Source organism: Notolabrus celidotus, chromosome 3, assembly GCF_009762535.1.
Source record: "Notolabrus celidotus isolate fNotCel1 chromosome 3, fNotCel1.pri, whole genome shotgun sequence".
Taxonomy (NCBI): Eukaryota; Metazoa; Chordata; class Actinopteri; order Labriformes; family Labridae; genus Notolabrus; species Notolabrus celidotus.
Genome location: NC_048274.1, coordinates 31,646,584 through 31,674,187, shown reverse-complemented (window position 1 = coordinate 31,674,187; position 27,604 = coordinate 31,646,584). Strand labels below are relative to the sequence as shown.

General features: G+C 38.8%; 2 protein-coding genes across 4 annotated transcripts in view; both read left to right on the top strand.

The window, feature by feature from the left end:
• chrna7a (cholinergic receptor, nicotinic, alpha 7a (neuronal)) overlaps positions 1 to 2,886 on the top strand; it is a 28,706-nt gene extending 25,820 nt beyond the window's left edge. Inside the window, exons 8-10 of the mRNA XM_034678851.1 lie at positions 924 to 1,010; positions 1,370 to 1,479; positions 1,596 to 2,886. Coding sequence (XP_034534742.1) covers positions 924 to 1,010; positions 1,370 to 1,479; positions 1,596 to 2,138 — 740 coding nt within the window. The 3' untranslated portion in view covers positions 2,139 to 2,886. The remainder of the gene's footprint in view (positions 1 to 923; positions 1,011 to 1,369; positions 1,480 to 1,595) is intronic.
• Positions 2,887 to 3,886: 1,000 nt separating this feature from the next.
• Positions 3,887 to 27,604, top strand: part of trip4 (thyroid hormone receptor interactor 4) — a 98,857-nt gene continuing 75,139 nt past the window's right edge. The window contains exons 1-12 of one of the 3 annotated variants that reach the window (XM_034680937.1): positions 3,918 to 4,101; positions 5,853 to 6,034; positions 6,250 to 6,380; positions 6,524 to 6,742; positions 6,857 to 6,935; positions 7,043 to 7,148; positions 7,244 to 7,459; positions 7,571 to 7,700; positions 7,861 to 8,054; positions 8,183 to 8,307; positions 8,994 to 9,085; positions 9,706 to 11,573. In XM_034680937.1, the coding sequence (XP_034536828.1) occupies positions 4,022 to 4,101; positions 5,853 to 6,034; positions 6,250 to 6,380; positions 6,524 to 6,742; positions 6,857 to 6,935; positions 7,043 to 7,148; positions 7,244 to 7,459; positions 7,571 to 7,700; positions 7,861 to 8,054; positions 8,183 to 8,307; positions 8,994 to 9,085; positions 9,706 to 9,756 (1,605 nt within the window). In that variant the 5' untranslated portion in view covers positions 3,918 to 4,021 and the 3' untranslated portion in view covers positions 9,757 to 11,573. Of the gene's footprint in view, positions 4,102 to 5,852; positions 6,035 to 6,249; positions 6,381 to 6,523; positions 6,743 to 6,856; positions 6,936 to 7,042; positions 7,149 to 7,243; positions 7,460 to 7,570; positions 7,701 to 7,860; positions 8,055 to 8,182; positions 8,308 to 8,993; positions 9,086 to 9,705; positions 11,574 to 27,604 lie in introns of those variants that run through there. The other 2 variants (XM_034680938.1, XM_034680936.1) reach the window with 2 other exon arrangements.

Sequence of the window (27,604 nt, the reverse complement as noted above, 5' to 3'; positions counted from 1 at the left end):
ATTTGGCCTTAAGTGCTGTTATGGCCAGCACTGCTGAATGAACCTAGAGACAAACATCCAACTAGTGTCCAAACTGAGTCTATTCCTGTTACCTTCAATACAGGGTGAGCGGGATGTGTGAATTTGAACAGCTAGAGTTTTTCACCCCAATGTTACCTTTTTTTTCCCCTTCCAACTCCAATTGATATAAGAAGACAGGGTGAGTGAGCTGATGTGAGAATGCAGCAGGAAATTCACTGCATGGGAGTAGGAGAGAGTGATGACGTTCAAACCGTGTGACCAGCACACAACCAGTGTGTGTGCCACATGTACCATCTTGGTGCACATAATAAAGCTGCTTCTTACTCTTGTTAGCTAACATGTTCAGTTCCACTCATTAGTGTATACTTTGAATACAGCCACTCTCACGGAGCAGTGATTATGAAGGCAAAAACTGTCATCATGACGTCAGATTCTGCTTTGCCTGCAATCTTAGATATCATATCTTGTCTCTTCGTGAGGACCAAGTATGAATAAGCAACTGTGAAAGCTTTCAGGGGCCTGTCCTGCAACCTTTTGACATTTTCAGGAAGTGAAAAAGACTTTTGTCCATCCTAGGTATTTTTAAAGATACCTATTTGTCCTTCTCTGCTCACTCCTTCTCAGTCAGTGACTGTTACACATTATGAGCTTTAGCAGATCTGTTATTCTGACTTTAAGGATTCTCTTTCTTAAAAATATGTAAAGACTCTATGCCAATTATGACCTCGCCTTTATGCCTGAACAGTTTTCAGAAGTAAAAGTCTTGTTTAGTTCCAGTTTATTTGGTCTTCTGGCAGATTCTAACACTACAGAATCATGGTGACCAGTCACTATGTGTGATTGACTTTCATTACACTTAATGGTTTTAAAATATGCTAACTGAGTTTTGCTCTCCTTCCCAGGCATCACAGTCCTTCTCTCCCTGACTGTCTTCATGCTGCTGGTTGCAGAGATTATGCCCGCCACATCAGACTCGGTGCCTTTGATAGGTACGCCAGGCTAAAGAAAAAAGAAGTCGCACGGGTGTCAAATGCTATCAGTGAGGGTGTAATCGCAGGGGAAAATTTGTGTAGTCATTTTTCATCTTTTTTTTTAGGGTGAAATTAAGTTTAAGCAGCCTAGCAATAGTAAGACTTTTTATTTAGAGATCAGAGTCACAACATATGAAGTGAAATGAGTTGTGAGGATGGTGGTTGACTCTCTTGGGCTGCGAGTTTCCCCTTTCTTTGTTCTGAATTCTCTTACTTCATTCCCTTTTTTCCTCTTGTGATGTCACCTAAATCAGTTTTACTTTAAATCTAAACTTTCACCCTTTTTTTAATGTGTTCACTCTGTTTCCTCCACCCAGCTGAGTACTTTGCCGTCACCATGGTCATCGTTGGGCTCTCAGTGATTGCTACAGTTCTGGTCTTACAGTACCACCACCATGACCCTGATGGAGGCAAGATGCCAAAATGGGTGAGTATGGTTTTATATTTCTCTGAGTCGTGATTACATAATCACTTTCTTCCAGACACACCTCATAAGATAAAGATAAAAGCTTTGACTTATGTTATTTTTGTCCAATCTCACAGACCCGTGTGTTCTTACTGGACTGGTGTGCCTGGTTCCTGCGCATGAAGCGCCCAGGTGAAGATCGGGTGCGTCCAGCCTGTCACAACAAGGCAACACGGAGCAGCCTGACCAGCGTAGACCTCAATGCCAGCGCCTCAACCTCCCAGGCCAACAATGGCAACATGCTGTACGTCGGCCTCCGTGGCCTGGAGAGCGTTCCTTACTCCACAGCCACCACCTCTCCTGACTCTGGGGTCCTCTGCGGACGGCTGGTCACTCGGGCGGGTGAGGAGGAGATGCTTCTCCCCACAGCACACGCCTCTTCAGTGGGCAGTCTGGAACCAGAGCTGGCCAAGATCCTGGATGAGGTGCGCTTTATTGCCAAACGCTTCCGTAACCAAGACGAGGATGAGTCTGTGTGCAACGAGTGGAAGTTTGCAGCGTCTGTTATTGACAGGCTTTGTCTCATGGCTTTTTCTCTCTTCACTATCCTTTGCACCCTTGGGATCCTAATGTCAGCACCCAACTTTGTAGAGGCCATTTCCAAAGACTTTTTTAACTGAGACCCTAGATCAAGAAAAAAAGAGCCCTTAACAAAATTAAAAGCTTCTACCCCTCTCTTAAATTTCAACTCCTTACAAACACATAGTTTGGTTATTTGGACACAGTTCAGCCTGCAAGGAAGGTCCTTAGATAGCACCACATTTTTAACCAAGTCAAAACATGTGACAAATGACAAAAGTATGTCTTTTAAAGGTGGGGAAGTCACCAGCCTCAGTTTTTTATGATGTACAATCCAATGGAATAATAGAGGAAAACATCTAAAACAATTAAGAGTATAAAACAACTAATTATTAACACAACACAGCATTAGAGTGGCTTCATATCTATCCAACAAAGAATGCAAATGTGGTTTGTTATGTGATGTTACAAGTGTACGATTATTCATTACTATAAATCGATGTTCCATATACAAAACATAACAGCAGTAGTATCTTGTATTGGAATGTATTTGTTGTATCACATAAATACTCATTTATTGAACAGCTATGCGATGTGAATGACCCATTTATTGAAACAATAATATTGATTTTAATTAGAAGCATAACCAAACACCTCAGTTTACTAATGTTCTTACTGAAGGATCGTACTAAATGTTTCTCACTTACTTTATCGTAACACAATGTGATAATGAGAGAATTAATGTGAATGTAGTCTTTTAATTTTAAATGCGCATGTTTTGTTTCTGTTATGTAACATTTCTTTCACAAATAAATGTCCTTTTTCTATTTCAAAGGGAAATAAACATGATGAGACTCTTTTCTTACAGCCCTAAATGGACTTCTTTTCGTGCACAGGTAGAAATGTATTGTGCTCCATGCACATGTCCATAAAAAGAATAAACCTCAACCCTTTACGCGAGTCGGTGCAAATTGAAACAGAAAACAAAAACAGAATGGATTTTATGACATCAGACGCCAAAAACCATTATGGGTGGATAATGCACAAATTCTCTAGAATTAGAGTTGTGTGGTGGATGAGTCACCACCTAGCTGGTATCTTGTTTTGTTAGACTTACAAAAAATTACAAGAAAGTTGTTGCTTATACTTCATAAATGTTTGTGTTTATGGTTTGTCTTTCACCAGACAATCCTACTGGATTATTTTGATTTCACCAACACAGTTTAAGAAATATAGAACAAAAAATAATTTAGAAATAACTTTTGATCTCATAGATACAATATCATTATTGACAAAGGGTATCTGTGAAGGGACATTTTCAGCTTTTGTGACTTGTCTGGTAAACAAAAAGTATACAATTTTACATTTGTGTTCTGACAAATTAATAACAACACCTCAGCATGAAAGTTTGTATCTTAATTACAAATGTATTAAATTCAAGAGTTTGTAGTAAGCAGACATTGCTATTCAGATCATTTACTTAGTAAGCACAGGTAGAAATAAGTACCCCATCACAACTACATCATCATGAAATTACAATATTGATGTTGTTTTAGTAGATAGAGTAGTAAAACTCCCTCTACCACTACATGTTAAAAATCTCAGATTTTGTCTCAAGAGAACAGAATGCCCTTGCTTTACAAAGCCGCCATCTAGTGACTGATCCTAACAGACGCAGCTATTTTCACCTGCACCAGTAACATTCTGTATAAGCCTGATAAAAACTGATTCTAATAGAAAAGAGCAATGGAAAAAACAACCAACTAATTTCATTTTAATATGAGCTGTCTTAAAATCATACGAGGTTTAGTGCGGAACCTCTATCCACAACCCGAGTTTATTCAGGATGATATTCTCAACTGCGTCACTATCTGTGTGCGTCATTATTATTCCACCGGGTAGAAACACATCCACTCAGTGTTAGTTGACACGACGCAGGTACCTTTGATTTGAGCTCTGAATTTAAAGTGTTTAAATCGGTAAAATGTCTGAAGCTTTGCTGCAGTGGTGTGTGGACCAGCTAAACCACAAGTTCGGGTTGGAAGCATGTGAAGACATTGTCCAGTAAGAAATGTTTCCCCTGAGTTTGTTTAATGCTGACGTACAGCAAGCTAACGCGAGTCTACGAGGTTACACAGCTAGCTTGGTTGAAAATGATGTTCTGTTCTGTGACACGTTATGGTTTGACACTGTAATAGTGTAAATATATACAATATAGTTTTGTCATTTATGTGTGTTTATTTAGCTGTTTTTCGTTTTTCAAGCTGGCTGAATACGTTTCACAGTTCGGCAGTCATAGTAGCAGGTAGATGGTTTATCAGGTATATTATCTTATTATAAGTTAATGGTTAGCCAGTGTTTTTATTTCTAAACTACTCTGACTCTGATGTCCTGTAATATACTTTTCGGTGTGGCACAGATTGATGGAACTTTGTATAGGCCCTTTATATACCATGAAAATCAGATGACGTTTTGTACATCAACCTTGATAATGACTTATGAGACTATGCCCTGATCACTTCTGAGTATTGATACAGAAAAGTCAACAGGCTGGAAAAAGCAATTTGTTTTTAATGTTCTAAATGATCTACAGGAGCTGAATACAGGACATGAAACATACAACAAATGCCTATGTGTTCCTACTTCTTAAATATGTGTTATGTATAACTGTTGTTAAGAGTGTTTTGATTGCAGATTATTAGAAGTACAAGGACACTTTGAGCACAAATGTAAAAAATAGTCTGCAAATAAGTACTTAGGGCAGGGGTGTCCAAACTTTTTTCAAAGAGGGCCACATATGATGTTGTCAGAATACGTTAGGGCCAGTGGCTCCTACTGAGACTTTGGAATCCTAGAAGTTATATATGAAATATCTATTTAATAACAATTATTTAAAAACATTTTTTAACAATAAAACAGTAACTAGGAAGTCCTCAGTTCTCCACAAACCATGTAAACATTAGCAAACGTTATCTTCATCTAGCAGACAACATTTTAAGAACAAAATAATTATTTTCCTGGCTTCTGAAATTTTTTATGCACCAAATTTTGCCTTTTCTGTACAATTTCATAATTTTGATCTTGTCTTGTGTCCTCTTTTGTGTCTTCTGACCTTTTGTGTTCATCAAGAACATTTTCACATCATGATAAAAACTTAAGTTTGAAAACCTGTTAGCTTTAAGAGTTCTTGTGTTTCTTCTTTATTGCCGTCTTGCAGAATTCCCAGTGTCCCATATGAAGCTTATTGAGACGTTTCTGGATTGACTTTAGTTTTGTTTTTGCGCTTGAAAGAAACTGCAAATGTACACATAATTCAGAAGGTGATTAATTTCTTTGCTATTAATAACACAATTTAAGATGGAAGCTTGGGGCCATAAATAAATGGACCTTGGGCCGCAAATGGCCCCCGGGCCGTACTTTGGACATGCCTGACTTAGGGGGATGAAAGAAACAACAGATAAGGATGGGAAAATAACTAACACAATATAAATTTAGCCTGCAAATTAAATACATGTTCAACATAAACAGCAGCTAAATTCTAAATCATTATTTTGTGTTTGAATTGTACCAGCCATTGTCATTTTTAACAAGCATTTAGCTGGTGCTAATTTCCTGTCTTTGTATAAATACGTAGGTCTATTAAAATGTCTTGAAACCTTTATAAATTCAGAAGCAGTAAACCAATGAATGCAAGAACATCTCTTGAATGTTAATCGAGAAACTGAGGCTAACCAAAGTCCTTGTAGGAAGCCTCTCAGTTCTAGCCAAGCAGTACATATTATTGTCTCATGTCTTTATTGTTTTCTGCTCTATAGATACATTCTTTCCATCGAAAAAGCTGAAGAGATCGAGGAGTATGTGGGAGACCTCCTGCAGGGCACCGATGGGAGAAAAGGGCTCTTTATAGATGAGCTTGTCAGCAGATGGAAGAAGACTCAGAAACAGGGCTCAGACACCTCAGGGCTTTTTCTTCGCAAGGAATTAGTTGCATCACCAGGTATGCCACTACATTTTTAATGCTCTTACTCATATTGTTAGGACTTACTTATATTCCTCTAAACCGTTAAAAACTTGCTATGAAACTACTTTTCAAGCTACAAGGGCGAGAAATAACATCTGATATTGTCATCAAATGGCTTCAGATTGAATGATAATTTCTCTTAAATTTGCTATTAAGAACAATAGGTGATGATAATTGCACCCCTTTTTTAGATTCACAAGACATGACCAAAGATACCCAGAAGAAGACTAAACGCAAAGGCCGTAATAAACAGGAGGTGATGGCTGTGAGCCAAACAGAACCTGAACCAGAGGCAGTCAAAACCCCCATGGATCTGATGAGGGTAAGTCCAAACATGTATTCTCTTGTGACTTTCTTCATGAAGGTAATTTCCATGATCTGATCATGTCAATGTTTAGTATATTTGTCACGTGTCCCATATTTCTTTCCTCGCTGATTTGATTTTATCTTGTCATGTTTCTTTAGGCCCAAGAAAGCAGTGGTAATTCCTCATCAAAGAAGAAAAATAAGTTTGTTAGTCTCTATAATAAGGATGGGCAGGACCGGCTGGCTGTCTTACTCCCGGGTCGACATGCCTGTGAGTGCCTTGCTCAAAAGCACAAACTTATCAACAACTGCATCAGCTGCGGTCGCATTGTGTGTGAGCAAGAGGGCTCAGGGCCATGCCTCTTCTGTGGAAGCCTGGTATGCAAGTCTTTTAAATCCTTTGTTGACATTTTTTGTGTCAACCTTCTTGTGATGTTGACAGACATTATATGTGGTTTCATATTAATTACTCACTCTACTATTATGTTTCAGGTTTGCACCAGAGAGGAGCAGGAGATCCTGCAGCGAGACTCCAACAAAAGCCAGAAACTAAGAAAGAAGCTCATGGGAGGTGAGAGGGAAAACTTTGTAGAAAATGATCACTACAATCAAAACTAATGGGGTGATACATATCAGTAATGATTGATACATATCATTCTGTTTGTATCTTGGTTACAGATGCAGGAGAAAGAGATTATCTCCCACACCAAGAGGCCATAATGAAGGCTGGGTTGGAGAAGGCTGTCTTGCACAAAGAAAAGCTGCTGGAATATGACAGAAACAGGTATCAATAAACACTTTGACTCAGAATCTTGATCACAGGAGAAGCAAATCTTGATCCTTGGTGAAATTTCTTACCACTGCCCTTTTCACCTCCAGTGTCAGGAGAACTCAGGTTTTGGATGATGAATCTGACTACTTTGCCACTGAATCCAATCAGTGGTTGTCGCCCGGTGAGCGAGAAAAGCTGAAGAAAAAAGAAGAGGAGCTGAGAGAACTTCGCCATGCCTCTCGTAAGGACAGAAAGATCACCTTGGACTTTGCGGGTAGACAAGTGGTGGATGAGGGAAACAACCTGAATGACTACTACAACAAGTGAGATAATCTGATTCCACATGATTCTAGGCTGCAAGTTCAGATATTTATCCTTGTATGATGTTTATGTGTAGTCATGCAAAACGGGTCTCTCTTTTGCATAATTTGCAGGTTGGATGAGACCCTCAAAGGTATGAGCCAGGACTCCATGTCAAACTCACCATCGTATTCCGAAAGAAAAGGTGGAATGCAAACACTCGGAGAGTTGGTCAACCCCAACATAATGCAGTCTGCACCAGAGGTTGGTTATCCTTTACATATACATTGAATGTAACAATTTCTTTAGCTTGTGGTATATTTGTACCATGAGTTAGCATAGTACTTTGTTACATGATGAAATTACTATAGCTATTTATATAAATTCTAGAAATGATGATCATGACAATGCCTGTACTTTCTAGTGGGTGGATGTTGGAGGTAGAGAAGTCAGCAAGAGAAATGTGGAGCAGGCAAAGAATTCATCGAAAGGCAAAGGAACAGAAGAGCGATCCAAGCTTCGGCTCCAAGACAAAGAGCTGCAGGAGATGTCTGACGGAGGCTGGTGCCTTAGCATGCACCAACCATGGGCTACACTGCTGATCAAAGGCATCAAGAGGTAACGAGTAAACAAACTCCCAAAGGAGCTTAGAAGATAAACCAATGGCACCAACTTGTGAATCCAGTCATGTCAACGTGATGTAGCAGAGCTAACGCGGATTTTTATATCCACGTCTGTGTGTGTAGGGTTGAAGGCAGAACTTGGTACACATCTCACCGGGGTCGCCTTTGGATCGCTGCTGCAGCTAAAAAGCCCACCCCTCAGGAGATCGCTGAGGTGGAAGCCATGTACCGCCACATCTACAAGAAAGGTAAACATAGGTGCATTTCTACCAAGAGTTCTGGGGTAATATAGTCTGTTTTTAGAAAGTTAGATAGGTGTCCTGGTTGTAAAATATTCCATGGGAAGAAAGACTACCCTACTAGTCATCTTGGCTGAAAATACATTTTTACCTTATACTTTTTCCTTGTCATATAAAAAAATAAATGACATTTTGAATGAAATGAATGTATAAAAAATGTTAGAAAATGTGCAATAGTTCACATTTCAACTACACAAATTCTGTCTTCACTACATGGAGCTACATTTCACCAAATTATATTTAATGTTTGCTGAATGACACAAAATCTGTACATGAGTGTTACAAAGCCATGAATTGTATTTCAGAAGGAGTGGGTAGATGTTTGCCGTAGAGTAGTAGTAGCTCGCCTCGGTTAAATTCAATGATGCTAATCGCTAACAGGAGTTATGGGAATATTGATATTAGAGAGTTATTTTACTATTCCTAAGGCATCTTTCCAATATGGAGTGGTTTTTTTACATTATCATCCCTATTTAGTCCCAAAAAACAAGTACATCAATGCCTATGGTCAATATTTCTGTTGACACAATTAACACTGCAATGAACAAATCTTAAAAAACATAACTTCATAGTTTTAGATGACATCTGTTTTTATTTTGTATGGTTGAGTCTTCAACTATCCTTTTATTCTGCAGAGCCCAGGTTCCCTAAGGATTACCCCACTGGCTGCCTGTTGGGCTGTGTCAATGTGACCGACTGTCTGTCTCAGGAGCAGTTTAGAGAACAAGTAAGTGGAACATATCAGAATTAGTATTAAAATTACAAATTCAGACATAAACATCTTAACTGAATTGACAAACAAATCAGAGATGTGGGAAACAATTCAGATCTCAAATAAGGCCATGGTGCTGTATCATAAAGACCTTTAAAAATTATCAATATTTTATCAAATATCAATAAAAGTGTGGTTATAGCTGGATTGTACAAAGGGAAGTGATCTAGAGACAGGGATTCCACACAAATCTGCTTTCAGGGTCTCATTTTTTTTGGTCATTGTTGGTCAGTGTTTGGCTGCTGTGTGATCAAACACAGTTAGGTGCAGAAGGTGATCTGATTTTGATTGATGGACTGTTTGAAGTTGTTTTTTGCTGCAGGGTTTTTTCTCTTGACTGCTGGAGCTCTTGTTATCCTGATCCTTCTTCTGTTGGCCTCCTCTCTCTTTTTTTGCTACTTGAAACTAAGCTAAAGTTATATTAGCCATTACTTTGTTCTATTAAATCATTTCTAGGTGATGCTGTTTTTGATCTTGCATATTCAGTCCTATGTGACAAGAGGCTGTAATGTCATTTTCTACCAGCAGAGGTCAGAATGCCCCTTTTTCTCAAGTAACTTCCTCTTCCTTTGCAGTGTCATCCACTGGAGACAGTATGCACCACAGAACAAACCACTGGAATATAAATCCAGGCTTTCATTATACCAGTACCTCCCAGCAAAATGATGACACACACATTACATTTCCAACAGCCTTTTATGTTTATGCAGCACAAAGTTCTATCAGTCATTTTGTCTTAAAGCTACAGATGACAGACAGGGCTCACTCTCCCATTAATAAGATAGAGTTGCTACACTCAATGCTTCTATTTTTGATTTCTTTAATTTCACGTTAAGTGTGGGGAAAGGGGAAATCCACTTGAATATGTTACAAGGGCTCTTGCTTTACTTTATGTGCTATGTGGCAAAGCTTGGAGCTGTTCTATTGGCAGTGTTACGTTTTTGGACTCGTAAAAAGTTAACTTGAGCTTTTACACCCAAATTACTTTAATTAATTGCTGTTTTAATAAGTATTAACTGGAAAATACTCCCCGCTCTCCATTAAGTCATCATGTTTATACAGAGTCACTCTCCCATTCTCCGTCAATGGAACACATTTAGACGTAATGACATTGCCATCCTCGACTGGACTGTTTTGCCTCTGGCTCTGGAAAAGACAGCTTTGTCTGAGGTTCACAAGTCTGCTCCCCTCTTTTCCTTTTTATTACATGTTTGTTATTCTGAGCTGAAACTATTCAGTGTTTTGTTGTTCACAAGAAAATCAATAGTCATTGGGCACTTGTTCTTAAATTAACAGCCTCTGAAATATGGCTCTCTAAGCTTTCGCTGATTCATTTGGCTGCTTTGGACCCAAATAAGAAGCTGAAAGAAGTCAGTTGGGCTCTGGTCAACTGTAAAAGTCTTTATTTTATTTTTTTTGAACATTACATTTTTCAAAGACAATTATTGAAAATGACAGAGCACTGTGCAGATTTACAAATATAAACTATCTTTTGTTACTGAGTTAATTATCATACAAATGTCTTCAATGGCATCAACGAGGGATGCTCTGAAGCAATTAGTTTCCTAATTATTTAAGTTTAAATTTAAATTCCAACTAAACAACTAGTTAAAGGTAAGAAAACACTTAGGAACAGTCAGAATTGAACACAATTTCACAGCTAAAAATGGGATCACAGCACGTGTGGGTAAAAAAGGTTAAATTGGTTTTACCAAGCATGGCTAACATCAGCAGAGCTAGCACCACCATTGTTCCTCCTAGCAGGTGAACGTCCACATGCCTCTGCTGGTAACGCATTGGTCTGGTTGACTGGTTTTATGCCAGTTTAATGATGCCATCTGTGCTTGTTTACATCCTAGTAGTGGAGTATTATAACATTTTGTCAGTGTTCGTTAACCGGAGCTACAGCTGTGGCTAATGGTGGCTGGCTGTGCTACAGCTTAGACACAACATATCACTGGCGGGTTTGGCCTAATCTGGTTAAAATGGGAAATCGTGTAGTCAATTTTCCATCAGAAGTGTCCATGATCAAATACACATTCATATGTGATAAGGTGTTCTTATCCTTTCATATGTTGTCAGTAAATAACTACCTGACTCAAATAGCTATCCCAGCATGCAAAAACTGATACATGCATACGGATAGCCTTCAGTGAAACATTTTAAGCAGGGAAATGTGTAAATTGTTATACATTGCACTAGCATGCCCTAACATAGCAAAGCTACAAGCCCTCATACACATGCACACACATGCTCATGCGTCAACTTTGATGATATTTTGAAACCAACCACATTTGAAAACTAAAAAAGTCATCTGTTTCATCTGTCATCTGTTTAAACAGGAAAAGACACATGGAAATGCAATGATCTCCTCTGAGGGTGTTGAACTTGTGTTTGCATGCATCTGTGCACACGTATAAACACACGTTTCATCCTTTATGAAGACATTTGTCTTATTTGTGTGGATCCCTGTGTTTTGTTGAAAAAAAAAATCAACTTCAGTAATGTGTGCTGCTCCATAGTTTGCATTCTGACTGCTGGGACCTGTAAATCTAAGGGCTTTCCCCTTTTGTACTCTGTCCTCATTCTCTACTCCACCACTCATTCCACCCAGGGCTGTAAAATCATGTTTGCAGGCAGTGTGACTGCCCTTTCATCCTGTGAAAGGGTGTGTGTGTGTGTGTGTATGTGTGTGTCTGTCCACTTGCACAGAGCAGCCATAAATAACACCCCCACCCCACAGAAGGCCCCTTAGAAAAAAAGGAAAGGCAGATGTAGAAAATAGTGAAGCAACCAGAGAGGAACAACAGCACCGAAGGCCTAATGATGGGGCTGAACAGCTACTTATTCTAGTCACCATTTTGGAGAAAGCAGAGACTACTAGCTGTTTCGCCTTTAGCAGTGCAAGCTTTCTTCTTTTCATGTATGCAGAAGAGTGCATGTTGTGCTCGTGCATAGCAGCGCACAGCTGAGCTACTTGGCCGGGAGAGTGGGTGAGGTGTAGGATTTACTGTCCTGTGTGCTGGCAGTTGTGGGTGGTTAAGAGAGGGGGGTGGTGAAGGACAGACAGCCATTATTCCTGAGGCTCTCCTAAATCTGCTCTTAGTGATGTTTGATTATTTTGAGAAAGTGGTTTGTAGGTAGATCAGATGTCCATGAAAGAAAAACACCGTAAATAAATACAACAAAAATTGCAGTAGATGTTGTAAATACTTGACTTTAGCTGAACCACTGTGATGGCAGTCACTCCCCTATTGGGGCGCTGTTGTACTACGCAGCGTTGAGAACAGATTCCCTGCTGACAGACAGTGCAGAGAGACCACCCCAGGCAGAACAGGATTTCCATCTGCTTGAGTTGGACCAATTCTTTCCCTCATTAGAAATTGACTGGTGTATTGATCCATTCCCCCCCATAATCTCTCACTCCACCCAACACCCTGGCCCCCCTTACTACTGATAATTGGCCAGCCATTATGATCTGTGCTGTGTCTCTCCACCTCGACCCCCCCAGTGCTCACTCAGCAATGGGTGGATATGTATGCCTGACCTTCCCTACTGCGGAGAGCACAGGGGGGGGGTTGGGAAAAGATAGTCCAAACACAGTGAAAATGGTAATGATTTTGCTGGAAGAGGCCGAATGGGATAATTAAAAAGGATGAGGAGACAGCTTCAGCCAAACAAAGCAGGTTTACAGAAAGTCAGGCTGCAGATAGTTTATGTCACACATACAAATTACATTCCCCTGTGCAATATTTTCACAATGTTCAAAATAGAGTCAAACAACATGACTGTGTTTTGGTGTCATATTTATCTACAGAGACTGATACTCAACCTTGAAACTGGTTCAGAGCACAAGCAAAGGCACATCACACCCCACACAGAGCTTGAATCGCACCATCAACTTACTCCTGTGGTGACAAAATTGATTGGATCAATCCACATTCCTAATAGGGTCTAATTTATTTCTCTTTTCCAAACACAATGTCACCAGCCTGCAGAGCGACATGGCTTAGTAAATGCAAGTCAGAGCGGTGTAGTTTTTTGGAGAGGCACGTAGAGAGCAAAACCTTTGACTTGTTATGGCTGTATTGATTCATATGAAATAACAATGAGAGCAAGAGGGCAAGGTGGGCTTTGTCTGACTATGTGTTTATGTAACTTGTCCATGTATTATCGAATCAATAACCCTTTAGATGCAATGTTGACACAGTAATATACTCTGGGTGTTTCAATATTCGCAGAGGTTTTTCCATAGTAACTCAGTGTGTGGTAACCATTTTTTCACAGATTAGCATATTTAATGAAAGTCAGGTCTGTGAAAGACTTGTACACTGCAGCCTCCCCCCCCCATCAGATGGGTTTTTAGTGGACCCTTGCAGGTGGTTCTCCAAATGAAAACGTTAAAAAGAGATGAACATAACACACTTTTCACTGAAGGTGTTGTGACATGTTATTGAGGAGAAGTGAAGGTATAAATAATGACACGAATAGGCTGAATCCTATGTAACTTTATCACTTTTGGGGGTCGTGGTATTATACAGTATATGCCGGCTCAATGTCACACTGTCATGGCTTACCAGGACACTTTAGTAAAGCAGATTATGTTATTAGCTACACCTGTACTTTTTCTACTATGATGGGTCAACATTTCTGCCACGGCAAAGTCATATTGATGTCTTGTATGAACTTGTATGACTTTGTATGCCGTTAAATTAAAAGGGAAACACATTTTTAATATTTTCATTCTATTTTAAGATTGGTTCTTGCTCCCATGTTTATGTACTCATCCAAGCGGCAACCTCCAGCCTCAAAATATGAAGCCCATGCGGAGTGTTATAAACTGCAATTCATCAAGCGTTTGCTTGAGGCTGGCTGCAGAAACACCAGAAGCCACATACACACCCATTCAAAAAAGACGATCTTTACAGCAGAAATAAACATGTTTACAGTCTGGTTCAAAAAACGGCTTGGGTCTACGTAGCTAATTTCTCCATCAACACATATTTACTGGGGGGACGATTTTTTTTCAAACGCGACAGTTCAGAAGATATAAAGAATAAGAGTTTTTGCCCAAATAAGGACATGACTGGCTTGACTGACAGGCAGGAAAACATAGCTGTTGGCTAGGAGGCTCAAACCCTGCCTCTTTACCTCACACTAAGTTAGGTTGAGTTCAGCATTTCCAATATGGCTCCTGCCGACTATTGGCTTCAAAACAGCGCTCAGGAACCGATGGGTGACATCACGAATACTACGTCCATTGTTTATAGTCTATGTACTCATCATATAACAGCTTTGTCTGCTCAAACGTGATAACATTTCCTGTGAGCAGTATTTATCTGTTACATTAGCTATATAAGTACATGTATTTAACAGTATCATCTGCATACAGTATATATTTGTAATAGTGCTATGCCAAAAAGTTCATGTATGAGACTATACAGCCTGCAGACATTATATCTAACAGTATCATCTGCATAGTGTATGTTTATGACAGTATCGATTGCATTTTTAGCAAACAGTCTTGTAAGAGTATCGTCTGCATACAGAGTATGTAGCAGTTCATATACAAACATTATATATCCAACAATGTATTGTGCATTGAGATTCTTAATAGAAATGTAGAATCTATAGTGTTGATAGGGTCTATAGAATCTATACTCGGGGTCTGTTGTACATTTGTAGTCCCGAGTAGTATTGACCAATCACATGTCGGCAGGCTTTGATGTATGAGGGATAAACAGTCTGTGTGGAGAGCAAAAGCAGACTGAATACATATAGCTGTGATGACATCCTGCCTCCCATCAGCAGTAATCTGATGATGATTTCTTTATGTGAAGCCAACAAACTGTTCTTGATTAAAAACTTCAACTTGAGACACAAATCTTACGGCTGTGTGTTGCATAAGCCCACCAGCAGTTCGTTTTCCTACTTCCTGGAATGCATCAGAAAGGATCCATCCAACCTCCATTCAACAAACAAGCATTTTAGAAGTTGTTTTCTTCTCCTCTTGAGTACAGACCCGACAAAGCTTGCATTTTTGTTTTTTACATATAGTTATCATGATGTTGTTGTATCATCAAACTAAAGTTAAATAAGCGAATAGGGAGTTATTTTGGGCTTATACAGCTGATGTAAGCCAGAGTGAAGCCACTGTATAATAATCTGTCTCGATTGAACTGAGACCTACTTGAGACATATGAACAGGTTACACCAAGAGACGTAATGGACCAGTCACAGTGTTTATGTTGCAGATATAAATGCTGCACGGAAAAATAAGTTTGGGCTGGAATTTGTTAAACGCGACTCTAGAATAATTGAAAAGTTAGCATCCATTCTTAGAGGCTTACATCCCATAGTATCACATATAGTGTGACTCGCTAATAGATATATAAGTGTGAGTTGAAGATTGTTCGGGACTTGACTGAAGGGGAACACCATCCGAGGACCGTAAATTAGATTCAATCTGTAATTTGTGTTTTAGTTACCAAAAATTAAAAACATAGATACCCAAAGGTGAGGCTCATTGTAAGTACCATGCAGTCATCTGAAAAATTTGAATCAATCTTGGACACTGACCTAATAACCAAAATATTGTATTGTTTGGTTTGTGTATTTTGCTATGATTTAAAAGTGAATTTGTTAGTTGAAGTTTCACTTCCAGTCCAAACTGAACAGATTGAAGGGTTATTTTTTATTAACATCATGAGTGAGTGTTTGCTCTGTATCTGCCGTTTCTATTATCTCTGACAACGTGTCAATATATTCGTACTTTTATCTTTCTAACATCCTACTTCTTAAAATCGTCCTTTATTCAGTTGTTCAGTGTGACTTCAGCTTCACTGTAACTGAATATTTAACTCAGTCATGGCAGAATGTACTCATCTCAATATAAGTTTGCACACCAGCTCATGTCAGATGACTGAAACTATTGGCTCACCGCATTACATAGTTACAACCTGAGCCACTTATCTGTTAAAAGAAGAGCCGGTTTCTGTGGAATTCCATTTGAGCGCGCTCTCCCTTTGACCTCCAGAGTGGAGCTCCTGTGCTTGTTAGGCCGGCTGGAAGCTCGGACTGATGCCTGCGTTTCCTTGTGTGGTAATGTGATATTTATATGCTGAAAGCCTTCCTGCCAGCATGCCACACACACACACACACACACACACACACACACACACACACACACACACACTCTCAAAGTATATATTGGAAACATTCCAAAGGAAGGTAAGTCAGGCAAAGCTATTTTTTTCTTCTCCCTTTTTCTCTGTGGCATTGCGTGAATCTTCAACAGTGGCTGCTCCCCTCTCTTCCTGCACCCCTCCCCCTCCATCATTCCATCTTCACAATTTTCCCCCACTTTCTCCCTGACAGGATGTTTTACAGGTCAGGGCTGTGAAGCTATACGTGGATGTGGAGAATTCAGATCATGCTCAGTGAACAGACGTGCACACTTTCACGCCACTATGCATCTTTCTTTCATTCTCTCTCTCTTTATCTCTCCCTCTCTGCAAAACCTCAGTCACACACTAACACACTCACATTCCTCCCCTTCCTCCCTTTTCCTTGCTGGGCAGTTTGCCATGGCAGAGAGGTCAGACATCATGTGATTCTGCAGTGGTGTGTAGAATGCATTCAGCCCAGGGTCCCCAGGCACTGGATGACAACCAACCAAACCTCAGTCACAGGTTTTCAACTGCATGAAAAATACATAAAACCATCTGCCAGACTTGAGATGGCCTGCTACACTGTTTAGAATTTCACTGCTACGCTCAGACCACTTCATTGAATGTCACAGTTTTTGCAGTCAAGCCCCCTTTATTATCTCCACTCCTCTTCCATTTTGTTCTGCTCTTTTAATAGGGCTTGTACCTCTCGCTGTATGCTGATCACAGAACTTGGAACAATGATAAAAGCAATGTGAGTCATTTCAAAGAGCTCCCTTTGATGGTTTGAAAGGCAGCGGTGTTGATGAAAATAAATCAGAATCAAAGAGAGGTAAATGGAGAGCAAGCTGTATGAAGTGTTAGACTGAATGCCTAACAGGGTTTTCTCGTGATGCTGCATTGCTCTTTTGAATAAGACCTCATAAGCTCATGATTTATTTATAAGCTTTTTTTCTTCTCTTTTTCTGAACTGGAAATAATGTTGTTAAAGTCAAAGTCATTACGTAGTAATTACTCTGGTGACAGTCATTTAATACATAAACAAGAATGGCTGCAAGCTATTCATTTTATACCAGCGTTGACTCATATTATTGACTGTATCAGAGGAGGGTGACAAAGATAACCAGCTTTCATACTGGACCAAAAATAAATGAACTCATGTAGACAACTATTTTCTTTATTCCCCATTTTTAAATCTATTGTGCCGTAATTCATTGAAGCTAGGGTAGCAGTCTTGTGGTATTAATCTGTTATTACAATATTCATTTAACCATTTAAATGGATGAACAACAAATTATACCAAAAAATATTTATTAAAGCTGCTCTCAGCATGAAACTAACACCCAAACTCTTCTCTGTGCAATATACCATTTATAAAACAACTACTGTAAAAGTCCAAAATATAAGTTGCACCAGTTCATACGAAGCGGTACGTTTTTTTTCCAGAGGAAACACAAGTTTTAACCGTCTCTCTGCGTGATTATTTCCATTGTATTCAGCAGCAAAGTCCACTTGCTGCAGTTTCTGTGCAGCTGTGTAGCTCTTTCTAGGACCATCTTTTTTTTTACCATGTAGATCTGCAATCCTGAAAGCTACTGGTACGGTAGTTGAACTAAGCCTGGCGGCTATTAATATGCTTTGAGACGTGCCTCCACTGTTCTGTTGAGATCTTTAGACAGAGATTTAAATACTTATCTATTGTTACCTGGCTTTCTTTGTAATAATACTTGATTCTGATTGGTCTAAACCACAATTGTTAGTTCTGAATCGTAAGACGTGTTATGATAGCGCCGGTAAATAACATGGAGAGTGTTTTTATTATTACTACCAATTTATGTGGAGAGTATAAAGACTTAAGGTACATGGTCGTCAGCAGAGAAGAGAAGATGAGGAGAGGGAAAAGCAAAATAGAGAGATATTATAACACACACAAAGCCGGGCAAAAGGGACGTTGACCAATATGTAGAAAACAGACATGAAGCAACCACAAACCACAACACAGTGTAGACTTTAACAGTGCTGCAGGACTGGTAGAGAGCCAACAGAAGAGTTACGGGAAAGAGGACCTTGTACAGGTGCTGCTGTTATTTCATGCATCTGTTAAGAAAGCCAACGGAAAACACTTACTGTATGTTTTTGACTTTGCCAGTAATGAATAATCAATTTAAAGTGTGTTATAACAGTAAAGCAGGCTGAGTTTAAGACTGTAGTGTGAATGAAAATTGGCATGGAAGTGCTCCCAACTTTCGAATCTGAGTAACTGTTTTTTAGCTGTTTAGATAAACTAATATAAAGCCTGTATTGTCATCATACAGTGTACACGGGAAAAAAGGCAGAGCTATGAATAAAAGTGGAAAGGTGGTGTCGCCAGCCTGGTTAACATCAGTATGTATCCAGCATGCAAATTCAGCCCTATCTTCCACTACCAACTTGAAGCATGTATCTAAGATTGGCACAAAAAGTTTGCAGATTTCATCAACCTAGAATACACAAGTTAATTTGCAACCTCAACACCCATGGGCTCTTGTCTGGCAGGTATAAAGCCTCTGGGAGTGATGGTCATCTGTTGGGTTTATTTTTGTAGCCAACAGTTAGCGATGCAGGACTTCTGGCCAAGAAGTCATAGTCTGTGGGTCGCTATTGTTTACAGTCAAACTCGTAACTTCAGAAGCTAGAATAGAGTTGGTATCCAGAAACAGCATCTGAGAGGGGATTATTCTTTGCTCTGCTGCGTAGACATCTATTTACAGTGATTTATTAAAGCTATATTGTGGTTAGATCACTGATTAGATCTGGGATTGCACTATGATGAGTTGCTTTCTTCCCCTTTTGCTCCAAACACACTGTTTTCCTGTATGCAGCATCTGAAATGTACTTTAGAAGACATTCCCATGTGTACAGATTCTGCATTTAGGAGCCAAGTGGTAGAAGAAGAAGAGGAGGAAGGGGGTTTGTTTTGTCAGAAGATATATGTATATGTATCATTACATGTATTAGTTGTATATGTTGACCTGTGTTACACAGTTCATGAATACGGTTACATGTTCTTTTTTTTACACATATACATCACATTACTATATATAATGTATATCACAATGTATGTTTTTCTCAGTATCGGGCAGAGTCTATAGAATCAAAAGGATTAAATTAAGCCAATGGATTGGAAACCATAGAGCCCACACTTAACAGCCTGTGATTTTGTGGTGTAAGTATGTTTAGCTGTTGCTGTTTTTGAAGAGGTATGTTTGTAATTCTGTCTGTAAAACACTGCAGACAGGCTTTTTGTCCCAGCACATGTAACTGGGACAGGCTTTTAGTTTTTAGTCTATTTGAACGGTCTCCTGGTTCTCTGTTGGTGCTCTATTAAAATAAAAATGCCTCTGACTGTGTTAAACAGTGTTTGTAACAAACAGAAAAATGAAGACCTCTGTAGATTTTAATGTTGGGATCTATTAAGCATCTTGCCGAAGGCAAACTTGAACCCCCCACAATAAGCTTTAATGAAGCATAGAATCAATATGTTTGACATTTCTCTCCCATCTCAACATCTGGTGTTTGTTTTTGATGCCCCAAAATGGCGCCTCATGAGGCCAGTGTCTGTGCCAGTTTTCTGTTTTGGAATGAGGAAATGAATGAAGGTTGTTTGTCGTAGTCAGTAAGCACTTTACAGAGAGTCAGTGGGCGACCGTGTTTTCCTGCTGTGGTGTTATCAGGAAATGGATGAGCTCTCAATTTAATCATTATTCTTTACACTTGTTTCCATCCAAATGTGAACACAGGCATTACTACACTCATTACATTTGGCTGATTCCTGAATGTTTTTGCCAAACATTCCCAAGGCATGTCCATGCAATTTCTTTTTTTTTCACACATGCCTGCGTGTTTTCATCGGAGAAGAGATCTTTATCCAGTCAAGCCTGCACCCAGCAGCAGTTTAACCACAAGTATCTTTCCTGGAGAGGGAGAACCAGAGAGGCAGAGAGTGAGAGACTCTCTGCCACTGCAGGGTCAAAGATTACAAACTCAATTGTGCTAGGCTGGGTGACATGTCTGCTCAGCAACTTCCTGCTGGCGACATCAGAGGGGAGGAAAGTATGGAGGAAGAGGGGGGAGGAGAGGGGGGGTGTCTGTGCTTCCAGTGCCATTATTCTTTCTTTCTTTGTGTGGAGCAAACTCACAATAATGTTTGCTTCCAATATCCTATTAGGCCAGTGAGTCAGACTTATGATCCCTGGGAAAAGATAGGAACATTAAAGAATACAGTAAAATGAATTGAATAATACAAAATATTTATTTAATGTTAGGCTAAGTGCACAGTCCCCCGTCTCTCATTGTTTTATCAAGAGTAATTTGGATGGTTTATTGGCCTGCTTGATAAGCGATATTTCCATCAGTCACTCAATCCTCTATGCTTTACATGTCGGCTCTTGAAACATTTGTATTGATTGACCCCACATTACATATTCTATAAAACCTTTGCCACTCAGGCTGTGTTATGTAAAGAACCTAACAATTCAATTTGGTTTGAATTCTTTGGGTCACGATCTGATATCAATATCGATTCCATCCAATACTGATAGATATACCTCTATCAATTCAATACTATACATAGATGACAGATATACCCAGATCATTTATTATAGTACCTTCTAATGTTTGGTAAATGATAGTCCATCCATTACTTCTATTCAAATGAATTTTACTGTATTTTTTTTTTCATAAACATAGAATAAAACAGTAAAGTACGTTATGCTCTTACGTGCACATCTGTACCTGAGTTGAATTTGCAGCACAAAAATAATAAATGTGACTGTGCCATGCCAACTACTCCTATTATGTATTTTTCATGTTGGTATAACACAGAGTGGTTCCACTGTGTGCTACTTAGTAAAGCCCTCGTTCTCGATGACGCTGTAAGGAGGTATAGGACTAATTCATTAAGTGGATGTTTGCTGAATGTTGTACAAGCTTTAATTGTCTCTCTCAGTAAATATCTTAATTCCTCACAGGGATTTGTGTCTTCGTAAGAGCTGCTGTCAAAATAAATTGCTGCAGGAGTGTGATCATTATTTCAGTGGGGGTCTGATGCAATTTGCTGAGGACAGCCAGGAGTTCAGTTTGACAAAAATGTATGCCACTGAGCTGTTTGGGATCAGGTAGAGTTAAGGTTATATATGAAGTTGTTCTCCTTTGTGCTGTGACTTCTTACTGAATTGTGTTTGTCTTGATGTTAGACTCTATGGGGAAAACTTTGAACATTTGGCTGTGTGAAAGAAGAGACAATGTCTTCACTGTTTATATGCATGTACATACAAACAGTCTCATAAAAAGAATGTTGGTCTTAAATAGAGTTTTCAAATGTAATGTACATGCAGTTCCAGTAGTTAGTACAATGAAACTGTATCACAAAATCACAATGTAAGTGACACAGATTCATGTCTGATTACCTGATAGAGAGACTAGAAAACAGTTTCTGGGATTTTAAATGTAATCACTTAGAGACAGAATGTTTCTTTTGGAAAAAGCTTGTAGTAAAATACATTTTATAAGCAAATAGTTTCCTACCCCAGCAACAGCTCCGATTATAGCTCACCTTTATCCACTGGAGGCTTATTCAAGTGTTTTCTTGGCTGAAAGGACATTTCCTCATTCTGCATGCTTCTGTTAATTTGGTACCAATTCTCCACAGAATGACCTTTGCTTGAAAGTGTTATTTTCTTACATAACATATTGATATGTATCCCTATCCAAAGACACTTAAGACAATATCCTGCTGAGTTGTTGAAGCCACAAGCTTTATTGAAGTAGATATTGAGGATCAAAAATGGATTTACTGTCTTACTCCGCTGCCAGCCTCTAATATTTCTTCCTTGTGTCTTTGCCTTATTCAGTGAAAGTTCTTGAAGCACATGGTGCACACTCTCTCTCGTCACGGTCCACTGAGCAAATATGCCATTAAATGCTTTTGCAGACTCAGTCTGTGAAGTAGAGTATTGATTTACATGCTACTTCATTTTCTTCCCTCTTGGGTTTCGGGTGTGTAGTGTGGCAATAACAACATTCAGCAATTACATGAATATTGCCCTTAACACATCTTCAGACTTTAAATTTCAGATGCTGAGTGTTTAAGTAACGTTGGCATATGGTGGTTCAAATAAGACATTTTTTTAAAGGCAGGATAAGGAGTTTTCATGTTGTGTTGATTCTGGTGACCCCTCTGATTGAAATAAGAAGTGTTTTGTAGTGGATTATCACTGCATACAACTTATTTTATTACTTACAAATAGTATATGCACATAGTTTAACTCCTTTGTTCTCAAGGAGCAGTGAAGCATTCAAACCCCGGCATAAACATTAACTCCTGTTCATAGCCATTTGGCTGTTTTAGTGAGCAGAGCCCCGTTTGTAGAGTTTCTCGATCTAAAACAGAACTTTAACACAAAACGTATATCATTTTGATAGACCTGCTCCAGTATTAGCTATGAATAAAAAACATCATGTGAAAAGAAAATGATCAAACTTTACAAGCAGAGTTCCAAACATAGACGCTTCCAGGTTAAGTGTTGAATATTGGCACTGAAATTCAGCATCAAGAAATAACCAATCTTGTTGCTGATGATCTCATTTTACTCTGTAGGTCATAAAGCGGAATGGGTATAAGAATGAAGCTATTACAAAATCAGTTAAATAGTCCTCACAGTGCCTTTAGGCTGTTTCATCAGTCATTTCCTGTTACTGTGGCATTAAAATTGCAAACAATGCAACAAAGTCATCCTTTTCCTTCGAGCTTAAGTTCAAGTAGACTTTATGAAGATATGAAGTGTAATGGATAGAGTAAATAGCAGGTAAAGGTAAAACATGTTTGTTTAAGCACATATAAATCCATCTATCATCTCATACAGACTTTTCTTTAGACTTTATATGAGAAAAATACCATCTAGTGTAATATATGCAGAATGTTTTTCAAGATAATATGATAAAAATGGGGTTTGGAGAGGATTTCTGTGTAATAAAATTGCAACACAGCCACCATCTGAAGATAGGGGAGAAAGTGTTCACATGGGAATTGTATCTCATTGTGCAAAAGATCAAATGCTTGTTGATATTTTATGTTTAAAGGGTCACTAGTATTGGTGCCTATGTCACAATTTACCAATCTGTCATATGTTAGCAATCATAACTGAACACAGTGACCTGTAAGCTTCAGATTTCTCCACATGAAGAAGTAACGTGAAAACAGCTGCAGGCAGAGACATTTGGCATTTGAGGGGTTCAGAGGGTGGTTTCCTTATTCTGCCTTTGTAAAACCAAATACACACCATTATATAAAACTGATGAAGAGTAAGCTTTTCTGCTTTGATGTAAGGCACACACTAACTCGCTCAATACCCTTTTGATAGAACATTACATGTAATGCCAAGATATCATTTTTAGCTGGCTTATTATTTTTTAGAAGGATTTCCTGCTATGCTAGAAAACAAATCAGTTCTCTTTTATTGAATCCAATGTCACATACTTTTAAGAGTGAAAGCCAGTTCTTGATGCTGGAGTTAGGAATTGATATATGAGCAGGGATGTTCCCAAGCTGTGAATTTCATTGTTATTCACACAGACATTTTAATTATGACTTGCCAGAGACTCTAGAGGTAAGAAAACCCTCAGAAAACATTCAAAAATGTTCAGGATTTATTCAACACTGCTTAACACAGGGTCACAGAGGCTGCAGGTAAACCATGTCAAACTAGTTTACCTAGTGTGGCTAACCAGCCTTTGGTTGTCCTTTCAGGTTAATGTCCACATGCATGTGCTGGACACAGAATGATGATGATGAAGAGTGATTGTATACCAGTTTAACCAGACACAGCCTACACACACAACTTTATCTCCATAAATCTCCATAAATGCTACCAAACCGCACAACGCTCGCATCTGTCATCTGAGCTTGTTTACATCAAGGTAGTATAGCTTTATTAGGGTCACAAAATTCGGGTAATTTTCAAAGTTGAAAGCTTTCCATGGGAATTAACAGGATTTTATGGGAATAAACGGGAATAAACCAGGAATTGACTAAATTGGAGGTTGGCTCTTAATAGGGAAAATAAATATAGTTGGGGAAAATATATTTTAGCATAATTCTGACTCAAACAACCAGATTTCATGCAAGTACAGTTGAATATCTATGCTATTCCTCAATCACATGCACATAGCACACTGCTTACTGCAGGGCTATTGAGACCACGCCCCCTACATGCACTGTGCATTCCTCCATCACATGCACAGATGATTTCTAGAATCCTGCAGAGGCTTGAGAAGCATAAGAGAAGATGCTTTATGATTTGCATGTGGAATGGGACTTTTTTGGAGGGAGAGGGGCTCTTTTCATTTAACATGTTGAATGGGACTTTGTTGGGGTCGCATTTTTTATCATTTTTGAATGGGTTGGGTGGTTGGGTGGGGGGAGGGGGGTAATATTTAACTCAACAGTCATGTTTTTGTTCTTCAATGAAATAATTGATGGTTCAATAGAATATTTAACACTTGATAAAATTCTACTGACAAATAAATCTGTTTTAATTGTATTATTTTGGATGGATGTCTGCTTATAACAAAACAAATATTTATGCTTGGATATGATACCTTTCCATTAAATTACCCTCAATTCACAGTTAATTCCCATAAATTCCCATGGAAAGTTTTCAATTTGGAATATTTCCAAAATTCTCAAGCTTAGCTTCCCATGGAAATTTACGGGAAATTTACCGGAAATGTTCCACCGCTTTGCAACCCTAAGCTTTATAGCATTAAAGCAGTAACCATTAACCAGAGCTATAGCCCTTGCTAGTGGCAAGTGGCTTCACTACAACATATTATGACAAATTTTGGCATACAGGAATTAAAATATTTCAAAAAAGCATTAATTAACTTGTAATTTTGGAGCTGATTAACAGAGTTTGGGGTAATTAAGTATCTTTTGTTGCTTTTGAAGGATACATTTAGATTTTTGCAGGGCAGTGTCACGCACTATTCAAGATGAAGACTCATTTTCAAAACACATCATTGAGTCCTCATTCTAAAAGCCCTTTTCTTCTGTAAGAATAGAAATGAAAACGAAATACTTTTAGACTTAAAGCAAAACTATACTATTTTAATGTTTTCGTTATTTAATATCATTTAATACTACAATACAAGACTAAAGTTGTTTTTACATTTCTATTTCATCTACATGGATTATCAGATATTCAGGATGACTTTTGTAGTTTTTGATTGAAGTTTAGCCTCAGGTGATACATATTTTACACAAGTAGCCCTCTAACATCTTTTTATAACATTTCCCAGTCAGCTAGAAACATTACAAGAGAAACAGTGTTATTAACTGACACACAGAGCTGACGGTAGTATAATTAGCTATGTTGCTCGAGCTGTAAAATTTGCCAGGAGCAGTTGTCAGTCCAGCTGTCAAGTTGACAGTTGTTTGCTTGGAACAAAGAGGGCTGCTTTTTCTCTGCCTCTGTCTGAAATGAAGAGTCCATTATTTCAAAAATAGCAAATATCTTGGACTGGTACATGTGCCACGTCTGATTGATAACGGCATATGTTCAGCTGATTCAATTTTATTTTATACAGTTTTCTTCTCTGACAACTCAGGACTATAGTAATGCAAACAGTCCAATATGTGCCAAACCCCAAAACACACTATAGTGTACAAGCAATATCTGTAAACTCATACCCTGAAAATGACTTTTAAAGCCATTATTCAGCACCTTTTGTTTAGCATTTCCCTGTTTCCTTTCTTGGAACACATCAGTAGGATCACCTTATCTATTGTAAGCTCTTTTGCTAACCGGTCGGCTTAGAGAAACCTAAAACTCTCCTTTGATAAGAATCAAGGGACAGCCGTCCTTCTGTGTTCCCCTTTTCAAACTGTGCTCACAGGCAGCCTCGAGAGAAGGAGTGAAGAGACAGCCTCTTATTTCCCACAGAGGCTGAGTGAACACAGATGGGAGGGTTGTACCCCAGTGTCGGATTATCAAAGCAAATATTCACCTTAAGAGACAGACATGTTCATAAACTCCCCGGTCCCTCTCAATTTCCACATTATGAAATCAAATGCCCACAGTGAAGTGGTTTGTTGCCTTACTTAAAATACGAGGCCTTTTTGCTGACAGCACCTGCGTTAAGGAGTGCGAAATTTGTGGTGGCGATAAAAGGAGATTGTGGTGGAAAATAAGAAGTTTTAATGCCTTAGATTCCCTGGGATTTTTCTTTGAAGTCTAGGTTTGGAAGCAGACATGGTAATTGTCTCCAGGGGTCTTTGCTATGTGTTTAAATGAACGTGCGTTGTAAAGTGAAGTACTAAGTAGAGGGGTTTGGTGGTAGATATTCTGTATATGCGTTGCGATGGTCTGATACATCCAATAGAAACATTTACTTTATAATACCTTGGTTTTGGAGCTTCTAAGCCAGTTTTCATTAAGTGTATTGCATTGAATGTTCCTGCTACCTCGGTGTTATAGAAATTCTCAGTCTTTCAAAATGCTTTTTCTGCTGCTCGCTGGAAAGATGTTTTTTTTTCTTGTAAGAATCCTGCACTTGTCAAACAGAAGCTTAACTGTGAGTACAAGAGAAAACCATTTTCCTTGGAAAGTTCCAGCAGTTAGCGTGTTGAGTCTAAAGAGCTTCGACTGTTGAGAGGCAGTCTTGTTTTCTTCTCGCCCAAGGGCCACTGCAGGAGGTGAAGTCATAAACATGGTTGGGAAAGAGGAACTGGGCTAAGTGAAGGAGTCTGTGTGAATCTCACTGCAAAAACACATGACTTCAGTACACCTGTCAGCACTACTGCTAGCTGAGAAGCTAATGTATGGCTTGCTCTGTACCTGCATGGTCTTTTAAATGCCGAATTGTTATCTTTGTGAGGTAGGGAAGCAGAAAATATATTTAATACCTTTTTGCTCCTCGGTCTTGAGGGGAGTTTTATGGGGGATGGTGGGCTGGTCACAGCTTGAATTCATCAAGAGAATAAGAAAGCCACAATGCTGACACATAGAGTTGGCGGTTGAATAAAAAACAGCTCCATACAAAACCACAAAGTTTGTTGGTTTTTTGTTTGAGAAATTCACATTGCATACAAAAGAAAATAATGAAATACATTTTGATCAACATAAAATTTGCAAGTTAAGTTCCATACGGTCTTACTCTTTCATACTGCACGTTTTTTAAAAAACCAACATAGACAAAAACAGGAAATAAACAACTAAAAACTATTAAGTATGAAACGTAACAATGGGTACATGGCTGAGGGGTGGGA